The sequence below is a fragment of the Mauremys reevesii genome, linkage group 4, assembly GCF_016161935.1.
Source record: "Mauremys reevesii isolate NIE-2019 linkage group 4, ASM1616193v1, whole genome shotgun sequence".
Taxonomy (NCBI): domain Eukaryota; kingdom Metazoa; phylum Chordata; order Testudines; family Geoemydidae; genus Mauremys; species Mauremys reevesii.
Genome location: NC_052626.1, coordinates 94,792,067 through 94,811,854, shown reverse-complemented (window position 1 = coordinate 94,811,854; position 19,788 = coordinate 94,792,067). Strand labels below are relative to the sequence as shown.

At 44.0% G+C, this 19,788-nt stretch overlaps 1 protein-coding gene across 10 annotated transcripts in view; it reads left to right on the top strand.

Moving 5' to 3' along the window:
* The first annotated feature begins 226 nt into the window (after window positions 1–226).
* Window positions 227–19,788, top strand: part of FAR1 (fatty acyl-CoA reductase 1) — an 81,254-nt gene continuing 61,692 nt past the window's right edge. For 2 of the 10 annotated variants that reach the window (XM_039535895.1, XM_039535894.1), the window contains exon 1: window positions 278–440. In XM_039535895.1, coding sequence (XP_039391829.1) covers window positions 282–440 — 159 coding nt within the window. In that variant the 5' untranslated portion in view covers window positions 278–281. Of the gene's footprint in view, window positions 441–19,788 lie in introns of all 10 variants that reach the window. The other 8 variants (XM_039535897.1, XM_039535896.1, XM_039535903.1 and 5 more) reach the window with 5 other exon arrangements.

The following is a 19,788-nucleotide window of genomic DNA, read 5'->3' as shown; positions in this document are numbered from 1 at the left end:
CGGCGGGCGCCCTCCCACCAGCGAAGCACCGACGGGCCGGGGAACTTCGGCCCAGCCGCTTATAGGGGCCCCGCAAGGGCGCGTCACGCGCCCGCTACCGGCCAACCAACGACGCCTCCGCCGGGCCCCCCTCTATTGGCTTCTGTCCGACCTCAGCCCGCGGGCAGGTGTCTCGCTACCGATGGCTCCGAGAATCTACCAATCAGCGTCGCTTTTCGCTCGGAGAGTGGCGTGCGCGGGAGCCAATAGGAAGGTGGATAGCACGTGCCGCGCAGCGGCCAATGACAGCGGTTGTTCCAGGTCCTGTTGGGTTTCTGGGAAGCAGGCAGCCGGGGCGGCAGGGTGAGAAGCGACGGGCGGGGCTGGAAGTAGCCGGCTGCCGCTGGGAGCATCCGACGCGGGGGACGTTCAGGCTCAGCGGGGCTAGCGGCAGCACAACGGTACGGGGCGCCGCCCGTGAGCGGGCCTGGGCGGGCGGGGGGCCCCCTGTGGGGGCGGAAGCGCTGAGTCCCCCCTCCCCCGCTGCGGGGGGAGGGGGCTGTCTCCGGGCAGGGCGGTTGGGGGCGGTGTCAGGGGGTGTTGGGGCTGGGTGCCGCGGTGGGAGGTGCGGGGACTACTCGGGTGGGTGTTCTGGGCAGGTGGGGGAGGCGCTTCTGGCGCTGGGGGAGCACGGGAGGGGGGGCAGCATTGCCAAGGAGTAACAGGGGCTGAGGCTATCTCAGGTATAGGGGCAGTACTGGGGTTTCCAGTCTGACAGCAGGGGGATCAACACAGATTCCTCCTCAAATTGTATGAGCTTTGTAGATGCATTCCTCATGATGCCATGGGTGTGTTCGTCCTAAACGTTAACTATCTTGTTTTAGGTATAAACTTTTTTGTGCTATGTGGATTGATGGCTCTGTTCCCTATAATGTGACACTATAATGCTGCTGCATTTGCATATGTAGGACTACATGCCTGCTGTTAAATGATTTCTCTTAGCTTGTGTATTTCTTGGACTTCAGTCTCTTTTGGAAGGGGGATTTTTTCCCCCATACCTCCTCCTGGTAGTCTTGTATATGAAGAGGGGTATTGCAGAGAGAGCAACACACGCACTCTACCGTTAGTTCATCATCATATACTTCCTACTTTTTCTCTTACGAGTGTTTTCTTATTGGTTGGGCCTCTTTGCATGGAGTAAAGCACTGTCCTTCCCTACAAAGCAGCTCTCTGCACCCTGCCTGGCAACCACTTCTCAGAGGCATTCTGTCTCTCCCCCCTCCAGTGTAGCTTGCTGCTCTTGTCATAGCAGCATTAAAACAGCTATGAGGGAAGGGAAGCTGCTAGAAGTAGTAGCTACTGGATGGGAAGCAGAGAGTAGCATTCAATGAAGGGGACACAACCTCACTTCCTGCAATCCAAGAGTCTATGAGAGGATGGGGATTAAAACTGACCACTTCTTCATCTGAAGATTTTTCTGTCCAGTGCTTCCACATGAGTGGGGAAAGGCATAGATGGGGTTATAATTGCTCTGATGCCCCAGGGCTTTAGGTTGCCATAGGCCAGGAGCTGATGGAGGTGGAACTCTGAAGTGTTGTATTGACAGCTCTTGCTGAGTGGAAACAAAGGGAGACTTTCTTGCCTGAGGTCTGGTCATACAGTTTAAGGCTAGATACTAAGGCTGACCACCTAGATATCATAGCCACCAGCACCCACATGCCAATTCCAACAATTGAAACTAAATCAAGGTATTACAGCCCACAGAGGACTAAACTATTACATGCCACAGGCAGAGAATAGGAGGGACCAAGGTGCATTGGTGCTCAAGGCCCCACAACGATAGGGAAATAATTAAATGAGAGATACCTAGATAATACTGGCAAGTGGTGCAGAACCCACACACTGCAAAGGAAGGCAAAAAACCCCAAAGTCACTGCCAGTTTGACCTGGAAAAAAATTCCTTCCTGACCTTGCATATTGTGATGAGTTAGACCATGAACATGTGAGTAAGACCCAGACAGCCAAGCACCCAAGACAGAGAATGTTTGGTGCTACTTCAGAGCCCTGGCTGTCCTTGTTCAATTTCCCATCTTGAGTCGTGGCTATCTCTGATGCATCAGAGGAAGATGATCAAACCTTCCCCATAGAATATTTTGGGGGACATGAGCTTCTAGGATCTTAAGACATAAATCAGAAGTGACCCTCAGGGCTGCTGAGCATTACCTCCTTCCATCACAAGCAGCCCTCCCATAAAGTTTCACTCATTAATTTGTCCAACTGTCTTTGGACAAATTAAAATTTAGGTCAACATAGCTATTGCAATCAGATGTGAAAATTACACACCCCTGAGTGCCGTAGTTGTGCCGATTTAGCCCTCAGCATAAATGTAGCTAGGTTGACAGAAGAATGTTTGACTCAAGAAGGTGGAGTTTCTACAGTGACAGAAAATCCCTTTCTGTTGCTGTAGTCTGTGTCTACACTCCAGAGTACAATGGCATAGCTATGGTGCCATAGCTATGCTGCTGTAGTGCCCATAATGTAGATGTGGCCTGAGGCTTGACGAAAGTGCTGGCACCTATTATGTACAACATTTTAAAGCCTAGTTGCCTTTGTGCAATAGGTACCTTTTGGAGAGGTTTTTTAATTGCACTTAGTGTGAATCCCCTAATACATTAGAAGTTAATGGTGAACTCATAGTCATAGTAAGCTAGCATGAAATTGGTGAAACAAAATCTTTCTGAAACCTGAGCAGCATGAAATGCTTTGGTGAAAGGTTCATATATGTATGCATTCTTAAGCATGTTAATAGTAACTATTAAAATAAGAGATTCTGGCATAAAATGTAATCTTAATCAGTGCTTTGTTTCATTAATCTCTGCCATCCATATTGTGTCTGAACTATGAATGCAGGGGGCTAAAGTAATGTGCAGTGTTACTCTGTGTATTGCAATATCTGGTCATGAGCTTTAAGAGTGAGAAACCTTGTTACAATTTCTTCTTATGTTTGTTTGGTCTTTAATGGGGCTTTGACATATACCACTTTTTTCCCCTTGAAAAGCTTTTGTACACATAGGAGAAACTGATTTTCCAGTGATGGATAATTTTTTGGTTTTGTTTTTTAGGTTAGAGCCAGATTGAGGCATTAGGGAGAAAATGTATATGTTTTTAGCATTACTTTGAAAAGAACAGATGTCAAACAGTTGATTTTTATTATTCTAATACTTAATTGTCATAAGTGATACTTCAAGGTAAGTATAGGCATAACTTTGTGATATTGGAACACATTGTAGCTGTTTAAATTTAAAATAATTTTCTCTAAAGATGGAAAAACCTTCCTATCTCAGTTCTAGTCATTTAGTATTGGGGAGTGGTGAGGAGACTTGAATGTTGTGGGACAGTAATGGGTTTGGTTTTCTGGACATGTTCGTAAATTTTTCAAGCCCTAAGATGGTAACACCTGTTATCTTTGGTAAGCAGAGGCTGATGCATGTCTTGTAAACTTGAGGTACCACCATTTACCTCTGTCTCCTGAAAAGGCGAAGGAGCTCTCTGTTGCTCTCCCACTACAGAGCTTCATAGCTGTAGAGAGGGCATGTCTATCCAGTCTCTTGGCTGGTGTAAGCAGAGGGCGCTCTTTCATTTGCTGTTTTTCAGACTCTGGTTTTTTAGGCTTCTCTGTGAATAATTCTAGTTCTTGATTCTGCTGTAGTTTAATAGCCTTTCTGAGCATCTGAAGTGTGAAACTGACACTGTCAGTTTCACAGCTTTTCCCTGGCTCTGGGTAGCAGCTGTGCCATTTACTAGTATTGTTTGTTTGATTCTGAAGCTGCTTGGAAAAGCTACCTGAGTAGCAGCAGCAGAACAGGACTTGTCTGTGAGCAAAGAAAAGCAGTACTGTATCACTTAGTCTTCCAAATGTGAATGCAGTGTATCTTCATAATCACGAAGGCTATAAATTTTATTTTTAATATAGTCCAAATTATGCAGAAAGATGCTTTAGGGGGCCCATTCCTACTAGTGAATGTTTCCTACTTGCTAGTGGTTGGTTAGACTTTAGTGGTTAGTGTCCTGTTTATGCCACCAAGACATGCAGATACTATTTAAGGAGAATAGGTTGTCAGTTTTTGCTCTAGTGTCATCTCTAATACTTCAGAAGCAAGTTTTGAGGAAGTATTATCTCAGGCAAACAATACCTGAAGGTAAGGTTACAAAAAATCCAGTGCCACAGTAAAAGTTGTAGCTGTTCAATTCAGGAGTGATACCACTCATATACAAATATTACATTAATAATAGTTCTTTTTTGGGAGGGGGCATCATTTTCTAAGTAATGGATCTAATTGTTAGAGGTGGGTCTTTGGGTTGGAGACCCCAGCAACGTGCTTGCACTGGTTCTGCATGACTCTGTCAAAGGGAAAAGCAATCTAATATTTTTGGGAGGATGGTGAGTCAGAGAAGGGGTTCATATATTTTATATAACTTGTTCACTTGCAACCTGAATATTTTTATGCTGTAACTTTTTGTGGGACAATTAAATGAACCATCACATTCTTACTGAAAAGGTGAATATATGCTTTAAAAGGGTGGTGTGGTCTTACCAGCTTCAAAACTATGAAAATAGTAAGTAAATTTAATGGAAACTGCAGAGATGGTTTTAATGAATCTTTGCTTAAACATAAATGTAATAACTGCGTTGTCATGAATCTGACCTTGGCATAACTCCCCTTTAGGGGTTACATAGGGAGTGCACATGCATCCTCACCCTTGTGGATGCTGTAGAATGTGTCAGTCTAGAGGGGCTGTCATACTGCCCTCTGCTCAAGGTTTTTTGAATGTTTCTTCCCCTTCCAGGGTCCCAGGTGAAACAAACAAGCCAGTCCAGAGTCGGCAAATGAGGCTAAATAAAAGCATAAAAGAAAAATGAGAACCTGTAGGCAGCTTCAGTAAGGATATTGGTCTCTTTGACTTCAGAGAGCCTTGGAAGTATCACAGTACGCTCCAGGGTTCACTGGGTCTCCAGTATAACTGTCTTTCTCCCTCTTAGCCCAGAGGATCTGTGTTCTCCTTTCTTCAGGGGTAGAGGCTATGTTGGCTGACAGATCTCTCTGGTGAGCTCAACAGCCTATTTTCTGCCCAGGGTTTCCCCCATCTGTGTGGAGGTCCCTCCTTTTAACTCCTTCAGCCCTTACATGATGTGCAGATGTGGTGGGGTGGGCCATCTGTAGCCCAAAGCAGATTCTTACCCCATCCTGGTGTGGGGTTTGTATACCCCCTCACATGGATTTCAAATACAAATTAATAGACTAATAGTGGCTGTTTAGAATGAATAATGAAGTTATCTGAGTGTAATGGCAGAACTTCTTGAACTGTCTGCATTCCTAACAGGATTTCGGGGGGAAGACATGTTCTGTAGCTTGCTTGGAAAAACTACTGTACCTAAAACTACTTTCACCCACGAAAGCTCATGCTGCAAAACGTCTGTTAGTCTATAAGGTGCCACAGGATTCTTTGCTGCTTCTACAGAACCAGACTAACACGACTACCCCTCTGATACTGTACCTAATCGCACCCTGCTAAACATGGCTTGCTGCTTAATTGGGCTGATTGCATGGTCAACATCAACATAATTGATTTTGTTTCCTCTGGCTGTAATCAGGAATCTGCCTTTCTGGAGGGAGGATTCGCCTCCACAATTTTGAATAAGGGGGATTCTAAAATCTTACCCTCTCCTCCTTCCCCTTCCCCATTCTGTTCCTCTTACAGTTTTTTTTTTTGCAATTCTTCACCACCAGTTCATCACCAACACTTCCCCCACTCAATTTCCTTTTATTGGTGGATGAAGACCTGCACTTGAAAGGAGTTAGTTCTCCTCTATAGCAACTGCTGCTCAAATAGACTCCATCTCCTTCCTGGGACTGCAGTTCTTGTCCCTGCAGCACTAAGAGGAGGTAGGAGCTGTTGAGTGTCAGCTGCTGACTTAGGAGGTGGATGTAAGTGCTAAACCTCCTATCACCAGTTCCCCTTCATGATAAAGTGGTTGCCTTTGTAGGCCAATCTGTCCCCACGCACCTTATGCCCCTGGGGATACTGAGGTATCATGTTCCTGGTCCAGATCTTCATTAATTTTACTTGTGATAGGTCTCTGCCTTGCTCATCTGGGACTTGGTTGTTTGGCCTGCAGTTTGTCTCTTCCTGCTTGAGTGATGTATGGTGGAAGTCTGAGAATTGTATGATTCCGGAGACTGCACAATGAAGTCAAGTATGATTTGACTGTGAAATATAACACTCTAAAAGTGGCCTTATGAGGTTCTATTCTTGTCTACTTACTCTATCTCAAGTATCCTCAGTTTACAAGTAGAAAGATCATAGGCTGATAGACTTTTTTTTAAAATCTAAGAATGAGACTGTTTTTGTTCTCATGCAGCAACAGTAATAAATTCTGTAGGCTTACGTAGGGATTCACTTGCATCTAATCCATCTATTCATATGTAGAAATCAAATTTTACTGTTAACTAAGGTGTAATAAAATAAAATAAAAAGCTTACATTAATTGCCAAGGTAAGCATGTTTGACTCTGAACACAGGGATCAGATCTGTTGAGTAAAACAGTACCATCTTCAGTCACTCTTTAGATTAGAATTGCTCTCTTAATCCCTGGCTATGTGGTCCTTGTTAAATCCATAACTCGCTTATTTTTTGTTAGGTTTACAACAAGCATATCCGTAGTATGTTTTAACATGTGAAGGACACCAGTCATCAATTGCTTTCTTCATGTGTCTGCTGTTCTGACATTTCTTGAGGAAGCCATCCCGAAAATTACCAGGGGAAAATGCCAGTACACCAATGACAGACTAAAAGTTGAAAGCATGGTGCTTTTAGTTTTAAATGCCAATATCCAGTCTAAGTATTTAGCATAATCAAACTATTTCATGTTGATATGGAGAGTGCATAGAGTCTTCTGTCTTATTATCTCATCTTTGGATTGAACAATGGTCAGATGATTATGTTGGGTTTATTAGATTTTTCAGCAGTCTGATATTGTTGACTGTGTAGCCCAGGGGTGGGCAAACTATGGCCCGCGGGCCACATCCGGCCTGCGGGACCGGCCTGCCCGGCCCCCGAGCTCCTGGCCTGGGAGGCTTCCACACCCCCCCCGCCCACTGTTCCGCAGCCTCAGCTTGCTCACGCCGCTGCCAGCACACTGCTCTGGGTGGCGAGCTCCTGGGGCAGCGCAGCTGCAGAGCCTGGCCTGATCTGGTGCTCTGTGCTGCGTGGCAGTGTGGCCTTGCACCGCCAGCCACTGGTGCTCCAGGCAGTGTGGAAAGGGGGCACGGAGCAAGGGGGGTCGGAGTGGTGGTCGGAGGGTGGGGGTGTGGATGGTGGTCGGGGGGGGAACCAGGGGGTTGAATGGGGGCAGGAGTCCTGGGGGCAGTCAGGAAGGAGAGGGGGTTGGATGGGGTGGCAGGGGGCAGTCAGGGGCAAGGGTTCTGGGGGCAGTCAGGGAACAGGTAGAAGGGGTGGTTGGATGGGGCAGGGTCCCATCAGGAATGAGAAGATGGGTTGGATGAGGCAACGGGGGTCCAGGGGCAGTCTGGGGACAGGGAGCAGGGTGTGTGGATGGGGCATGGATCCCAGAGGAGCTGTCAGGGAACAGGGCGGGGTTGGATGGGGCAGGAGTTCTGGGAGAGGGGGCAGATAGGAGGTGGGGGCCACGACCCCTTCCCATAACCAGCCCTTCATACAATTTACAAAACCCGATGTGGCACTCAGGCCAAAAAGTTTGCCCTCCCTGAGGTACCCTATAGGTATAGATATTTGCTAGGTGAGGCATAGGTATAAAGTAAGGCAATAATGCAATGAGCTTACTAGCTTCAAGGCCTAGCTTAGTTAAATTAATCAAGGCATAAGGTCCCAAAAGCATAAGCTAACCAAGGGCATGGCTATACTTGCAGATGTAGAGCGCTGCGAGTTAAAGCAGCCCTCGGAGAGCGCAGAAGGGAAAGCGCTGCAGTGTGTTCACGTTGTCAGATTCAAGCACACTGGTGTGGCCATATTAGCAGCTCTTGCAATGCCACAGAGAGCAGTGCATTGTGGTAGCTATCCCAGCGTTCAAGTGGCTGCAATGTGCTTTTCAAATGGGTGAGGTGGGGAGCAGTGTGACAGGGAGTGTGTTGTGTGTATTTGGGGGAGAGAGGGGTTTTTGGGGTGCTGAGTGTCAGCATGCTGTCTTATAAGTTCAAACAGCAGCAGACACCCCCCCCCTCCCTATCGCCTCTCTCTCACATGCTCACAGCAAGCGGCATTCCACAGTAATGGTTGTTTTGTTCCAGAGCAGATAAGCATGCCGGAGTCGGAAATGGCTGTAGGAATGCGGATATCCCCTTTCAAAGCTCCAAGTTCAAAACAATGAGAAGAGTGACCACTTGACTTAACGGGATTATGGGACATTTCCAGAGGCCGGTCACAGCGCAGTAATGCAACACCTCATTCACACTGACGCCCGGGCGTTTCAGCCAAGGTGTAGCAAGCGTTATGCTTCTTGTGGAGGTGGATTACCAGGAGCGCTCCAGCTGCAGAGTCCAAGCGCTCTAGGTGTCTTGCCAGTGTGACTGGGTTTGGAGTTAGGGCACCTGGGGCTGTAACTTGCTCTAACTTGCAAGTATAGCCAAGCCCCAAGAGTAACCCTAGATTTTAAGATATTACAAGATAGAATTCTATAATGACTTAACTGCTGACAGGTAACTACAAGATGTTACTTCATACCATCTTGGAACATTAGCAGATGTCTGAATACAAGAATGCCATAGTAACTAATGGGTATCCATGTTAATAAGCTTGAGGTAAAAGGATTAATAACTGATGGGAGACAGGTGAACTACAAATAAGGTAAAGGGGCTGATATCCCTACTGCATATGCATTAGGCATAATGGCAACAGTATAACACACCATAAAAGCTGTATCCTGGCCAGTGTACCCTGGGAGATGCCAGAATGATGACTAATGATGATGGTGAGGGGGAAGATGAAGATATCTAAAACTTCTGGTTGCTCTGTAAGTATATAGATGCTCAGATCATTCTGTGCTATCTTTACCTACCTTACTGGGTTGGAATGTTTGTAACTTTGCTAAATGTGTTAATAAAACTATTAGTTACAGAAGGTTTTCCCTAGATGTGAGTGTTGTCATTGGTGTGCACACTGGGGCTCCCAACAGTAATTCTGATAATGCTAGGCCTGATCTTGGGACAAGAACCTACCAGATTTCAGAGTGCTAATTAGGGAAACGAAATCAGTCATATAATCAATATATATCTATATTGGACAATAGTGAGTGTGTGTTGCTATGTATGACATGGGTCGAAGAGGTTACTGTATTTTGGTTCTGTTAATTCCTCGGACAGCTTCTGAAAGAGCAGTGATTGGCTATTGCTCATACTTCCCATGACTCTCTTGGGGAGAAACTGCCAGGTTTCATCTTTTTAAGCCTGTTTGTATGAGTGTAACTGAGACTGCTGGGGTAGACCACAATATTTTGGGTTGCAATACAATTAGTACGATGTTCTGAGCTACACTTTATCCTCAGCAAAGCCAGAATTTTTATCCTTCTTGCTCACCCAATGGCTGGTTTCATGTTCTTGAGTGCATTCCAGACTAGTGAGAGGTTGTCCCCACCTGCCCTGTAAGCCTGGGTACCTTAGATGCTCTGCTGCTGTGACTCACAGCCTAGACAGCCAGCAGACAAGTGTGCTGCAGTTTCCTGAATGTCTGTGTGCTTTGCAGTCCTGATTCAGCACTGTGACCCCAGCAGCTTGCCTGTGACACATTAGCCTTGCCCTGGTCTCCACCAGCCTTGGTTACTATTTGTAGGGTGACCCCAAGACACCCCCAGTCCTGAATTTCCCCCAAATCATTTGCCCTGCAGTGTCCATCCCTCTCCTGGGATGCTCAGGGAAGACTAAGGTTCTTTGCTCCTTTTAAAGAGACAAAAGAACAGCTGCTTGTTGCTTTAACTGGAGTTAACAATCACTTCAGTTCCAACACATCACTGGGTTGGTTGGCTTAGACTGAAAGTAAAACAAGTGTATTAATAAAAAGAGGTTTTAAATTACTTTAAGTACAAGGGATAAAGAAAATAGTTATAAGCAAATAAAAGTAAAATATGCTTTCTAGTGGCTAAGGCCTGGTCTAAGCTAGAAAATGAGATTAGTTTACTATGCTGGTCAGGGCATGAAAAATTCACATCCTTGAGTGGCATAGTTAAGGTAACCTAAATCCCAGTGTAGTTGATGGAAGAATTTTTCTGTCAACCTAGTTCCCGCCTCTTGGAGAGGTGGATTACCTATGATGATGGTGAATCCCTCAGGTTGGCCTAGGTAGTGTCTCTACTGAAGCTCTACAGTGGTGCAAATGTGCCACTGTAGCGTTTTATGTATTGACAAGCCCTTAGGCTTAACTCAACAAGCGACACTTGATTCAAGGTAGATGTCTTACCAATCTCTTTCTTTCCTGCCATGGCTGAGTTTCTCTGTCACGTGCTGGTTTCCATTGACTTTGTTGGTGAAAGATCTTTGTCTGTGGGTTTCTCACCTATATGCAGTCCCCAGAGACTTCAACACTGTTGGTTGAAGGACCTATCTTTCTCAGCTTGCAAGAGCTCTGGCTCCATGTGTCCGTGCAGTGATAGATGCCATGATGTTTTTGACTCTCTCCTTAAATCTTTGGATGACCTCATGCTTCTGTTCTCTTTCTGAGGACTTCCCTTCCCACTGCTACTTCATAAGTAAATGGGGCTTTCATTGTTTGGATTCTATCATGCTTAATTTACAGAGGAGACAGGTAGGTAGCGGTCTCCCTCCTATCTAGGGGAGAACGTGTATCTCTTCCTTTGTTTGGTCATAGACTTTAAAGTGTAAAATTGGTGAGTATCCATAATTCCTTATATAATGTTAATACATTATGGCGGAAAATATGGATTGGCAAGAAAAGAAGGTATGAAAACTGACCTGGGCTGCCTCTCACACTGACCCTATTGCCAAGTTACAAACCTGTGGCAGGTACTGCACTTATACAGACATCCACAGGCAGAGACATACCGAACTGAATAACATGAATGCTTCTCCCAGCCACTCATGAACCAACAGTAGTGAGGCTCCAGTCAGTTCTCTCCAGCTCCCCAGTCTTGCACCCCAGAACTGTACCATCTTGTACTGGTCAGAAACCTGACCAGTGTAAGTTCATTACCTAGTCTGTTCCCCCTTGATGTGGAGGGGACCACACGCTAGCCTTTGTAAACTGAACTGAGATTTCCTTAGCTCTTCAACTAGAACGCACTGTTTAGGTAAATTTTAAAACAGATTTATTAACTACAGAAAGATGTATGGATTTTAAGTGATTATAAGTAGCAAGTGCAGAGGTGAAAGTAAGCCGATACGGTACGGCGTACTCGCAAGAGCCAGTATGCCGTGCCGGACCACACCGGCTTCCGCGTCGGGGATTTAAAGGGCTCTGGGCTCCCTGCCCCAGGGCCATTAAATCTTAAGAGGCCACGCCCCTTCCGGTTGAGGTCACGCCCCTTCCGGTTGAGGCCACGCCCCCTCGGGACTCCAGCAGTACCGGTAAATCCTGTAAGTTACTTTCACCCCTGAGCAAGTGTAGAGATCAAAGTTGGTTACCTAAGAGACTGAATTTATTTTATTTAAGCTCTATAAACTAAACAGGATTTGAATCAAGCAGTGTCTCACCCTGAAAAATGGGCCGCAGGTTACCCACCAATGAACTATACCATCAGGGTAATCTGATTGTGGGCCGCGAGACATTTTGCTGATGTTGACTGTCCACAGGCACAGCCTCCCGCAACTCCCAGTGGCCACGGTTGGCTGCTCCTGGTGAGTTTGATTCACCAGCCCTCACTTGCTCTTCAGTGGCCTATGATGTAAAACTGAGCATATGGCTGCATATATTTGTTGACTAATAACTAGAAATAAAGTGTCAAACCTAGCTACATTATTATTAGACAAACAAGGTTTGGGGATTTCCTTTAATGTTCTTCACTCCCATTTTCCATCCATTATATTATATTTTAAATAAATTGCCAAAATAATTGAAACCAGTGTGATTATATTGTGTTATTTTGACAAATACAATATGCAGAATTTTAAAATATTGTGTGCAGAATTTTTAATTTTTTGGAGCAGAATTCTTAAATTTTTGGTATGGAATTCCCCCAGGAGTAGATATATAGCAAGCAGGGTTAATAGCAGTGCTGCTTCAGAATTGTAAAGCTAGTGCTCACAGCCTCATTCAGATAGGTGTTTTACTCAAAGTAAAAAGGATAATCTATCTAGAAAATTCATGACTGTCATGTCATGTACAAACCATGACAAAAATTGTCAGTATGTAATAAGCTCTTAAAGGCAAGTCAAGGTGGGGAGAAAGAGCAAGGATTTAGGAGGAATTGAAAATGGTTTGAGGAAGTGACTTTGCTTATTGCCTGTTATGCCTCTTGATCATCAGACTACAGTTCATCTAGCCATGTAAGCTTCTAGCTGAGCATATTTTTTTTTTTTTAATTTGGCTTAAACCGATTTACAGTTCTGGACTAATATAAAAAATAGACAAGGTTTCTTTCCATTAGTAGTTGTATATTAGGTTAGTTGATCATATCAGATTGTGGGAATACACAATTAGCCTGTTGTAATTGAAAGAAACCCTGGGAACGTACTTGCCCCGCCTTGCCTACATATTCACGTAGTCTGTTGGAAGGTATTCACCTTGCTGGTGTAGCGATGTGGGTGTATCCCATTCAAACTGACTTAATGGGATTGTTTCTGATACTTGTTCTTCAGGATTAGATTAATTTAGGGATTCTGGTGATGTACAGACCAACCCTTTATTGCTTTTGACAATGCTGACTGACTTGTTTTGGGATGTCATGGCCTCTTTGACAACTGTGGGAATTCTCTGGTGGCTTCTGACTTCTTTTAGGTGGGCATACACTGAACTTTAGGGTCTGACTGGGTAGGAGTATAGTGATAACATTGTCATGGTCTGGCAAACACTTACATCAGCCTTACTTCAAGACCTTCCTAGATCCTGTTTTGATAGTTATCCAGAACCAAACAGATCCATTTGAATTCCAAGGCTGGAGATATAAATACTGTCCAGCTACTGGATCAGTGCATTGTTGGTTTGGTCCAGGGGTTCTCAAACTTGGGGGTTGTGACCCGTCAGGATATTATGTGGGGAGTTGCGAGCTGTCAGCGTCCACCCCCAAATCATGCTTTGCCTCCAGCATTTATAATAGTGTTTAAACCTAAAAAAAAGTTTTTAATTTATAAGGGGGGAGGGGATTGCACTCAGAGGTTTGCTGTGTGAAAGGGATTGTGAGAACCACTGGTTTAGGCCATCTCTCCTGCAGATTACTGTGGTTTACACTTTGCCTATGAGTTGACCTTGTGGGGAAGAAGGCTAGAATGCAATGGAAGAAGATGCATTCTAAATCTAAAAAACTACAGATAGTTACTTTTTACATGCTATTCTGTAGTTGTAGGAAGCCTAAGATTATGTTCCTTTGGCTAAATGCAGTTAGTAGAATCAATGATGGGCTACTCAAATGATCCAGATGGCCTTAGCTTGGTGACAGAGTATTGTTGATGCAGGGTTTCTATTCTCCTCTCCTACCATAAAGATTTATTTCACAGTTGAGGTTATGTCCGTTGACTAACATTAGAACAGAAAGACAACATGCCACCCCTCTTTGGAGGAGTTCTGCTGACAGAAGTTTAGGATATACTGGGTGGGTTTTGTCCAAATAAAATAGATCCTGGATCCTCAGGGTTAGTGAAAGCATGTGGACCAATTATTGAGATTCATTAATTTCCCTTATAGACTAACACATTTATTTGGGCATAAGCTTTCATGGGCTAAAACCCACTTCATCAGATGCCTGGAGTGGAAAATACAGTAGGAAGCTATATATAGCAGTACATGAAATGATGGGAGTTGCCTTACAAGTGGGGGGTCGAGACAAATCAATTAAAGTGGGCTATTATCAACAGGATGAAAAATCACTTTTGTAGTGGTAATCAGGGTGGCTCATTTCAAACAGTTAACAAGAAGGTGTGAGTAACAGTAGGGGCAAATTAGCATGGGGAAATTAGGTTTTTTTTCTATTCTTGTAGGGACCCATCCACTCCCAGTCTTTATTCAGGCCTAATTTGATGGTGTCCAGTTTGCAAATTAATTCCAGTTCTGCAGTTTCTCATTGGAGTCTTTTTTTTTTAAGGTGTATTTTTTGTTTGTTTGCTTGTTTTTAAGAATTGCCACATTTAAGTCTGAGACTTTTCATGTACTGCTATATATATCTTCCTATTGTATTTTCCACTCCATGCATCTAATGAAGTGGGTTTAAGCCCACAAAATCTGATGCCCAAATACATTTGTTAGTCTATAAGGTGCCACAAGTTCTCCTCGTTGTTTTTGCTGATACAGACTAACACAGCTATCGCGCTGAAACCTAACTTCTCTTTGTGAGAACAAAATATCAACCACAGCAAAACATGTTGTGACCCAACCCATGCTCAGACTCCTCTGACAATAACCTTGTCTGGCCACATTGGAAAGTTAATGAAAAAGCATTGGCTGGCCAATTTATCCTGAATCCCTTTAGTTTCTTCAGTACTCATTAGTCTAGCACCAGACCTCAATCTGCCATAGATTGTGTGTTTTAGTGTTCTTGCAAGGTAACATGGTTTAAGGCTGATGGGTGGTAATTTTTTTTTTTTGTTCTGTTTTTCTTCTCTATGTCCATTTGTCCTTACCCAGTCTGGGGCTATATACACCCTCCACCCCCCAAGTGAATCCTTATAATATGATTGTGTGGTATCCAATCCAAAGTTTGTCATGTCGGGTGTCTTCGGAAGGCTCACGATGCACTGAGCATTGTTATAGTAATGCTATAGGTTGTAATTTCATGTATATAGGCTGAAAAATGTGTCCTCATGGCTTAAAACAAGCCCAGGCAAAACTCTTCAGGAGCAGAGGGGCAGTTCGCACCTCTTCAGGGCATGTATGGGACAAACCCAGTCCAGCCTCACTGGAACAAAGGACACTGGCCTAGGCAGCAACAAAGGATCTGTTGGACTCTCGAGTGAGTCACCCCCCACCTTCCCTTGGTCAGTTTGGGACTGCGATGAGGTAATGCTCACCTGACTCTGAAAGAAGGGTGTGGGGGCAAAGCCAAGAGAGAAGAAAGAACATGATAAAAGGGAGAGATGTTTGCCATGCTCTCTCTCTCTCCAATCTCCATCTACAGACACCACCACCAGCAAGTGACTGAAGCGTTTATCAAAGGGGAAAGCCTGGCTGAAGGGCAACCAGCCAGCCTGTGGTGAGAAGCATCTAAGTTTGTAAGGGCACTGAAAGTGTTAAGATCAGCTTATAATGCATTTTGCTTTTATTTCATTTGACCAAATCTGACTTCTTGTGCTTTGACTTAGATTTTAAGTGATTTTATCTTTTGTAGTTAATACATGTATTTGTTTTTATTCTACCTGAAGCAATGCGTTTGATTTGAAGCATGTCAGCCTCCTCTTGATCTGGTACATATCAATTTCTTTGTTAAATTGACAAACTCATAAGCTTGCAGCATCCAGTGGGTATAACTGGACACTGCAAGACGAAGGTTCCTAGGGTTGTGTCTAGGACCGGAGATATTGGCTCATGTCATTCGGTTGCACAGTCCAAGCAGCGGCTGGCCAAAAGTGCTCACTCACGTAGCTGGGAGCAGCTTACATTCTAGAGGCTGTGTGTGAACAGCCCAGTAGTGGGGGTTCTCACAGCAGAGCAAGCTAAGGCTGGCTCCCAGAGTTGAGGATTGGGGTGACCTAGCAGATCACCAGCCCAGATAATGGGAACGTCATACCTGCTACTTGTGCTTGCCACAGCTCAGATTTTAGGTATGCTTCTAGTCTTAAATGGTCCACTTGTTAGCATTATGTACCTTTATTTCCCATCTCATCTTTCTTATACCCACTCTTGTCTCTTTTTATTGGACTTAAACTAAAACTTGAACATCTGTTGGAGCTAAACTCTTAATGCAGAATTTCAAGAAAGCGTCAGACAATAGAGGGATGATCCTCCCTTTGGAACTTTGTTACTAAGGCAGCCAAATCCTCTGTGTCCAGTCAAATCTAGAAAATATCCTTCTGATTCAGCAAAACAATTGCTATAAAATAGCAATGTAGATTTCAGAAGCATCTTTTATCTAGAGATTCAGAGATCTTAATGTGTGTAACAAAGCAATGAGTTAAATATTTGCCGCACTCACTGAAGAAAAACAGAGCAGTCATTATATGCCCTACAATAGTACTTGCTCAGCCTTAGACACTAGAACCTTTTACTGAAAGAGGAAATATTGGCCAAGAAGCTAGACTTATTGTTCCCCATTTGTCTTTTTTTAAAGTGCCTGGGGAGTTTTAACTTCCATCGGAGGTGGGCTGAAGGAACCTTTTATTGAACATCTTATTCAAAGCATCTCTGAATTTTCAGCATGAAATGCAGGCCCTGAATTCTGGGCTAAACTTCACTGACATAAATTCTCTCCAAAAGTGTTCAGCAGAAGCTTCCCATGGAGGATACAGAAATACACAGTTAAGAAAAAATTGTCTTGGTCTTTTATGTGAACAAACAGTACAGAAATAAGCTAGTCACCCAACTGTTTAAATTATTTCTGCTTTAAATCAAGAACCTTTAAAAAAAACCATTTGCATAATCTCTTCCCACTCTTGCTTGTTACTAGTTCTGTGAATAATGGCAACTGTCAGTCTGCCAGATTCCAAGTGACTAGTTACTACTTTATAAGAATTTTGGTGTTGCAAGTGCTAGATTTGACATCACTGAGGCGATCAGGAATATCTGGATGTTTGTAAAAGAAATAGCTGTTTTATATAAATAATTTGGTTAACCCAGGGAAAAAAAGCACTTCTTTCTAGCTTAATGGTGATTTTTAGCACTTTGTATCTCATCCAAATCTGAAAGGAATTTTTCAGACAAAGATGACCTGCTGCAAACAATGATGGTGGGAGCTTCTAAGAAGAAAAGGTAACAAGAATCCCTTAAGTGTTAGGCCAAAGGTTCTCAAACTGTGGTCCATGGACCACCTGTGGTTCGCAAGCTCTATTCAGGTGGTCCGCAGATAGTTCCCTCTAAGGTACGTGTGCCTGGGCGGCTGCACACAAGAGAATGAAGGGCCACCTACCTAATTAGTGGAACCACGCAGGCGTGACTCCACTAATTAGGTGCCTGGACCCTGGAGAAGATGCACGTGTAAGGTGAGGTGGTAGCCTTGTGGGGGGAATAGAGGGCAATGGAGTGAGAAGAGGGAGTGGGGGGAATTTGGGACATGAAGGGCTGCAGCATCCAGAGGGAGGCGACTTTCCCCAGCTCCAGGGCTGAGGCTTCCAGGGAGAGATGGCCCTCCTTTCCAGCCTCAGCTCTGTGGCTGCCGCGGTGGGGGAGAAGGGGGAGAGACCCCCCCCCCATCCTTCTCAGCCCCAGCTCGGGGGCCGCCACAGCAGGGGAGAGAGGACACATCCATCGCATTAGAAAGGTCAGACTACTGATATTAAAATATGAGTTGTGTGCTTTTATTTGTAGAACAGAAACCCCCCCACTTTTTTTTATTTAATATAGCGCTTTTATCCCAAGCGCTTTGCAATAGTTAGCTAATGGTGCAAACATTTAGAAAGATCATTAAGTGGTCTGCCGAGACCCTCAGCAATTTTCAAGTGGTCCACGAAGAAAAAAGTTTGAGAACCATGGTGTTAGATAATCTTAGTTTTTTCCTTAAAATTTTAATTAACGTCAAAAATGTCATGGCTAGCCAGTGGAATTTACATCTTTAATACAAGTACCGTCCATCTTCAGATAACCTCAGATTATTCATGAGCTGGCTTTCAGTCCCTGCATATGCTAACGGGTATGATTTTTGCAAGCACTATTGCAACCATAAGTATTCCTGTAACACAGTCAGTGCAGAAGTTGCTATGTACAGTGCATTGATATCGACTCACCCTTAGCCTTGCTCAGAGCAAGTGCAATCCCTAAGCACCATGTCATCCATTAGTGTTGCTTGCTCTGCTTTGGTTCAGTGTCTGCGTAGACAGCAAGCACTGGTTTAATGTTTGCAAGGAGCACTCTCTGTGGACATGGTATACCGTGTGCAGCAAAAACAGAAACTGTGTGAATTTGCTGCACTGTTACGGCTTTTACTGGCTCAGTGGCACTGTACAAGTTTTAGCATTGCAGTTGAGTTATTTTAGACTTGATAAATCACTATAGGTAACACCTCATAAAACAAAATAGAGGCTTGGATGGCCACAATCTAAAACAATCATGCCTGGGAACTTCTTGACCTCTGCTGTCTTTTTCTTTTCTTTTTCTTTTCTAGTATCAGACTCTGCCATAAGCTATATCTCTTGTTTACTAAAATAGGTATCATTACAAAATGCTTCTTTTGAGAGACTAAAATATGTTAATCCTATTTGTACTGGGTGCTATACAAACAGGCTGAAATCCTGTTTGAGACCTTGGGACACTACATTAGAAATAAATAATAGCAACAAAGGCAATTCTTACCCTCCATATAATTTAGAATAAAAAACACAAGTGTACAAAGGTTTGGGGATGAGGATAAAGCATTAAAGCATCTGAAGATGTTGGTGAATTAGTACAGTTTTCAGTTTTATGTTGTGATGGAGGTAGGGTAAGGAAATGGCAGAGCTAGAACTTAGAATAAGAGTAGTGAAGGAAGAGAGAGAGAAATGGTTACAATTTTTCACCTTCCTAGCAATCATTAGTAGGCAGGATTTTATAGGCTCAGCAGCAAAAGGGAGTGTTAAGGAGCGATTTTTGAAAAAAGATAATGGCTGTGTGGGTTTTTTTTGTTTTGCCCACTGTCATGCATAAGGGGAACATAAGAGAAATCACGGAAGTGCTTGAGGATATGTCCACAATGCAATAAAAGAACTGTGGCTGGCCTGGGTGAGCTGACTTGGGCTCACGGTGCAGGACTATAAAATAGTTATTAATTGGGGCCCTACCCCCTTGCAGCCCCAGAGCTCAGGCTATAGCTGAATCCAAACATCTACACTGCAGTTTCATAGCCCTGCAGCCTGAGCCCCATGAGCCCAGGTCAGCTGACCTGGGCCTGCCTTGGGTCTTTTATTGCAGTGTAGACTTACCCCATAGGAGAAGATGGGGAAGGTAGGAGTGAAAGCAGGAATGTTGGACATGAGTCACTTGACAAGAAGCTTGTGCTTTAATGCAAAGCTGAAAGGGGAAATGACTTATAAAGTCAATGGGCTAGTCATTTTTCTTTAAGTTCATAGTAATTAAGGATGAGAGTGTAGCCTCAAGTTACTATTAGACAATACTGCCCTCTGCCTTTTCAAGTGAACTTATTTCAAAAGCTTACTTGCTCCAAGTTCTTTCCAGTATGAATTCTATCAGATGATAACTTGGTCAAAATACTTGTCCAGTTGGAGATTTAAGTGCTGTTCTGTTCAGGGACTGTCACAGGTGTATGGGTGTGGCTTTAGGCGCTTCATATGTGTACAGTGCAAGAATTCATATTCTCATTCTCTGCTCTTGGATAAGAATCTTTAGCAAATAATTACCAAGCCGTATGCCTTGCTGCCTGAACATCTAGAATTGAAACCTAGCCTACTCAGGTAGCTGGACTGCTTGCTAGAAATGACTTGGCTCATAATTCAATACAAGAGGAGGCTCTGAGGAAGCATGGGCAGAAAAGCA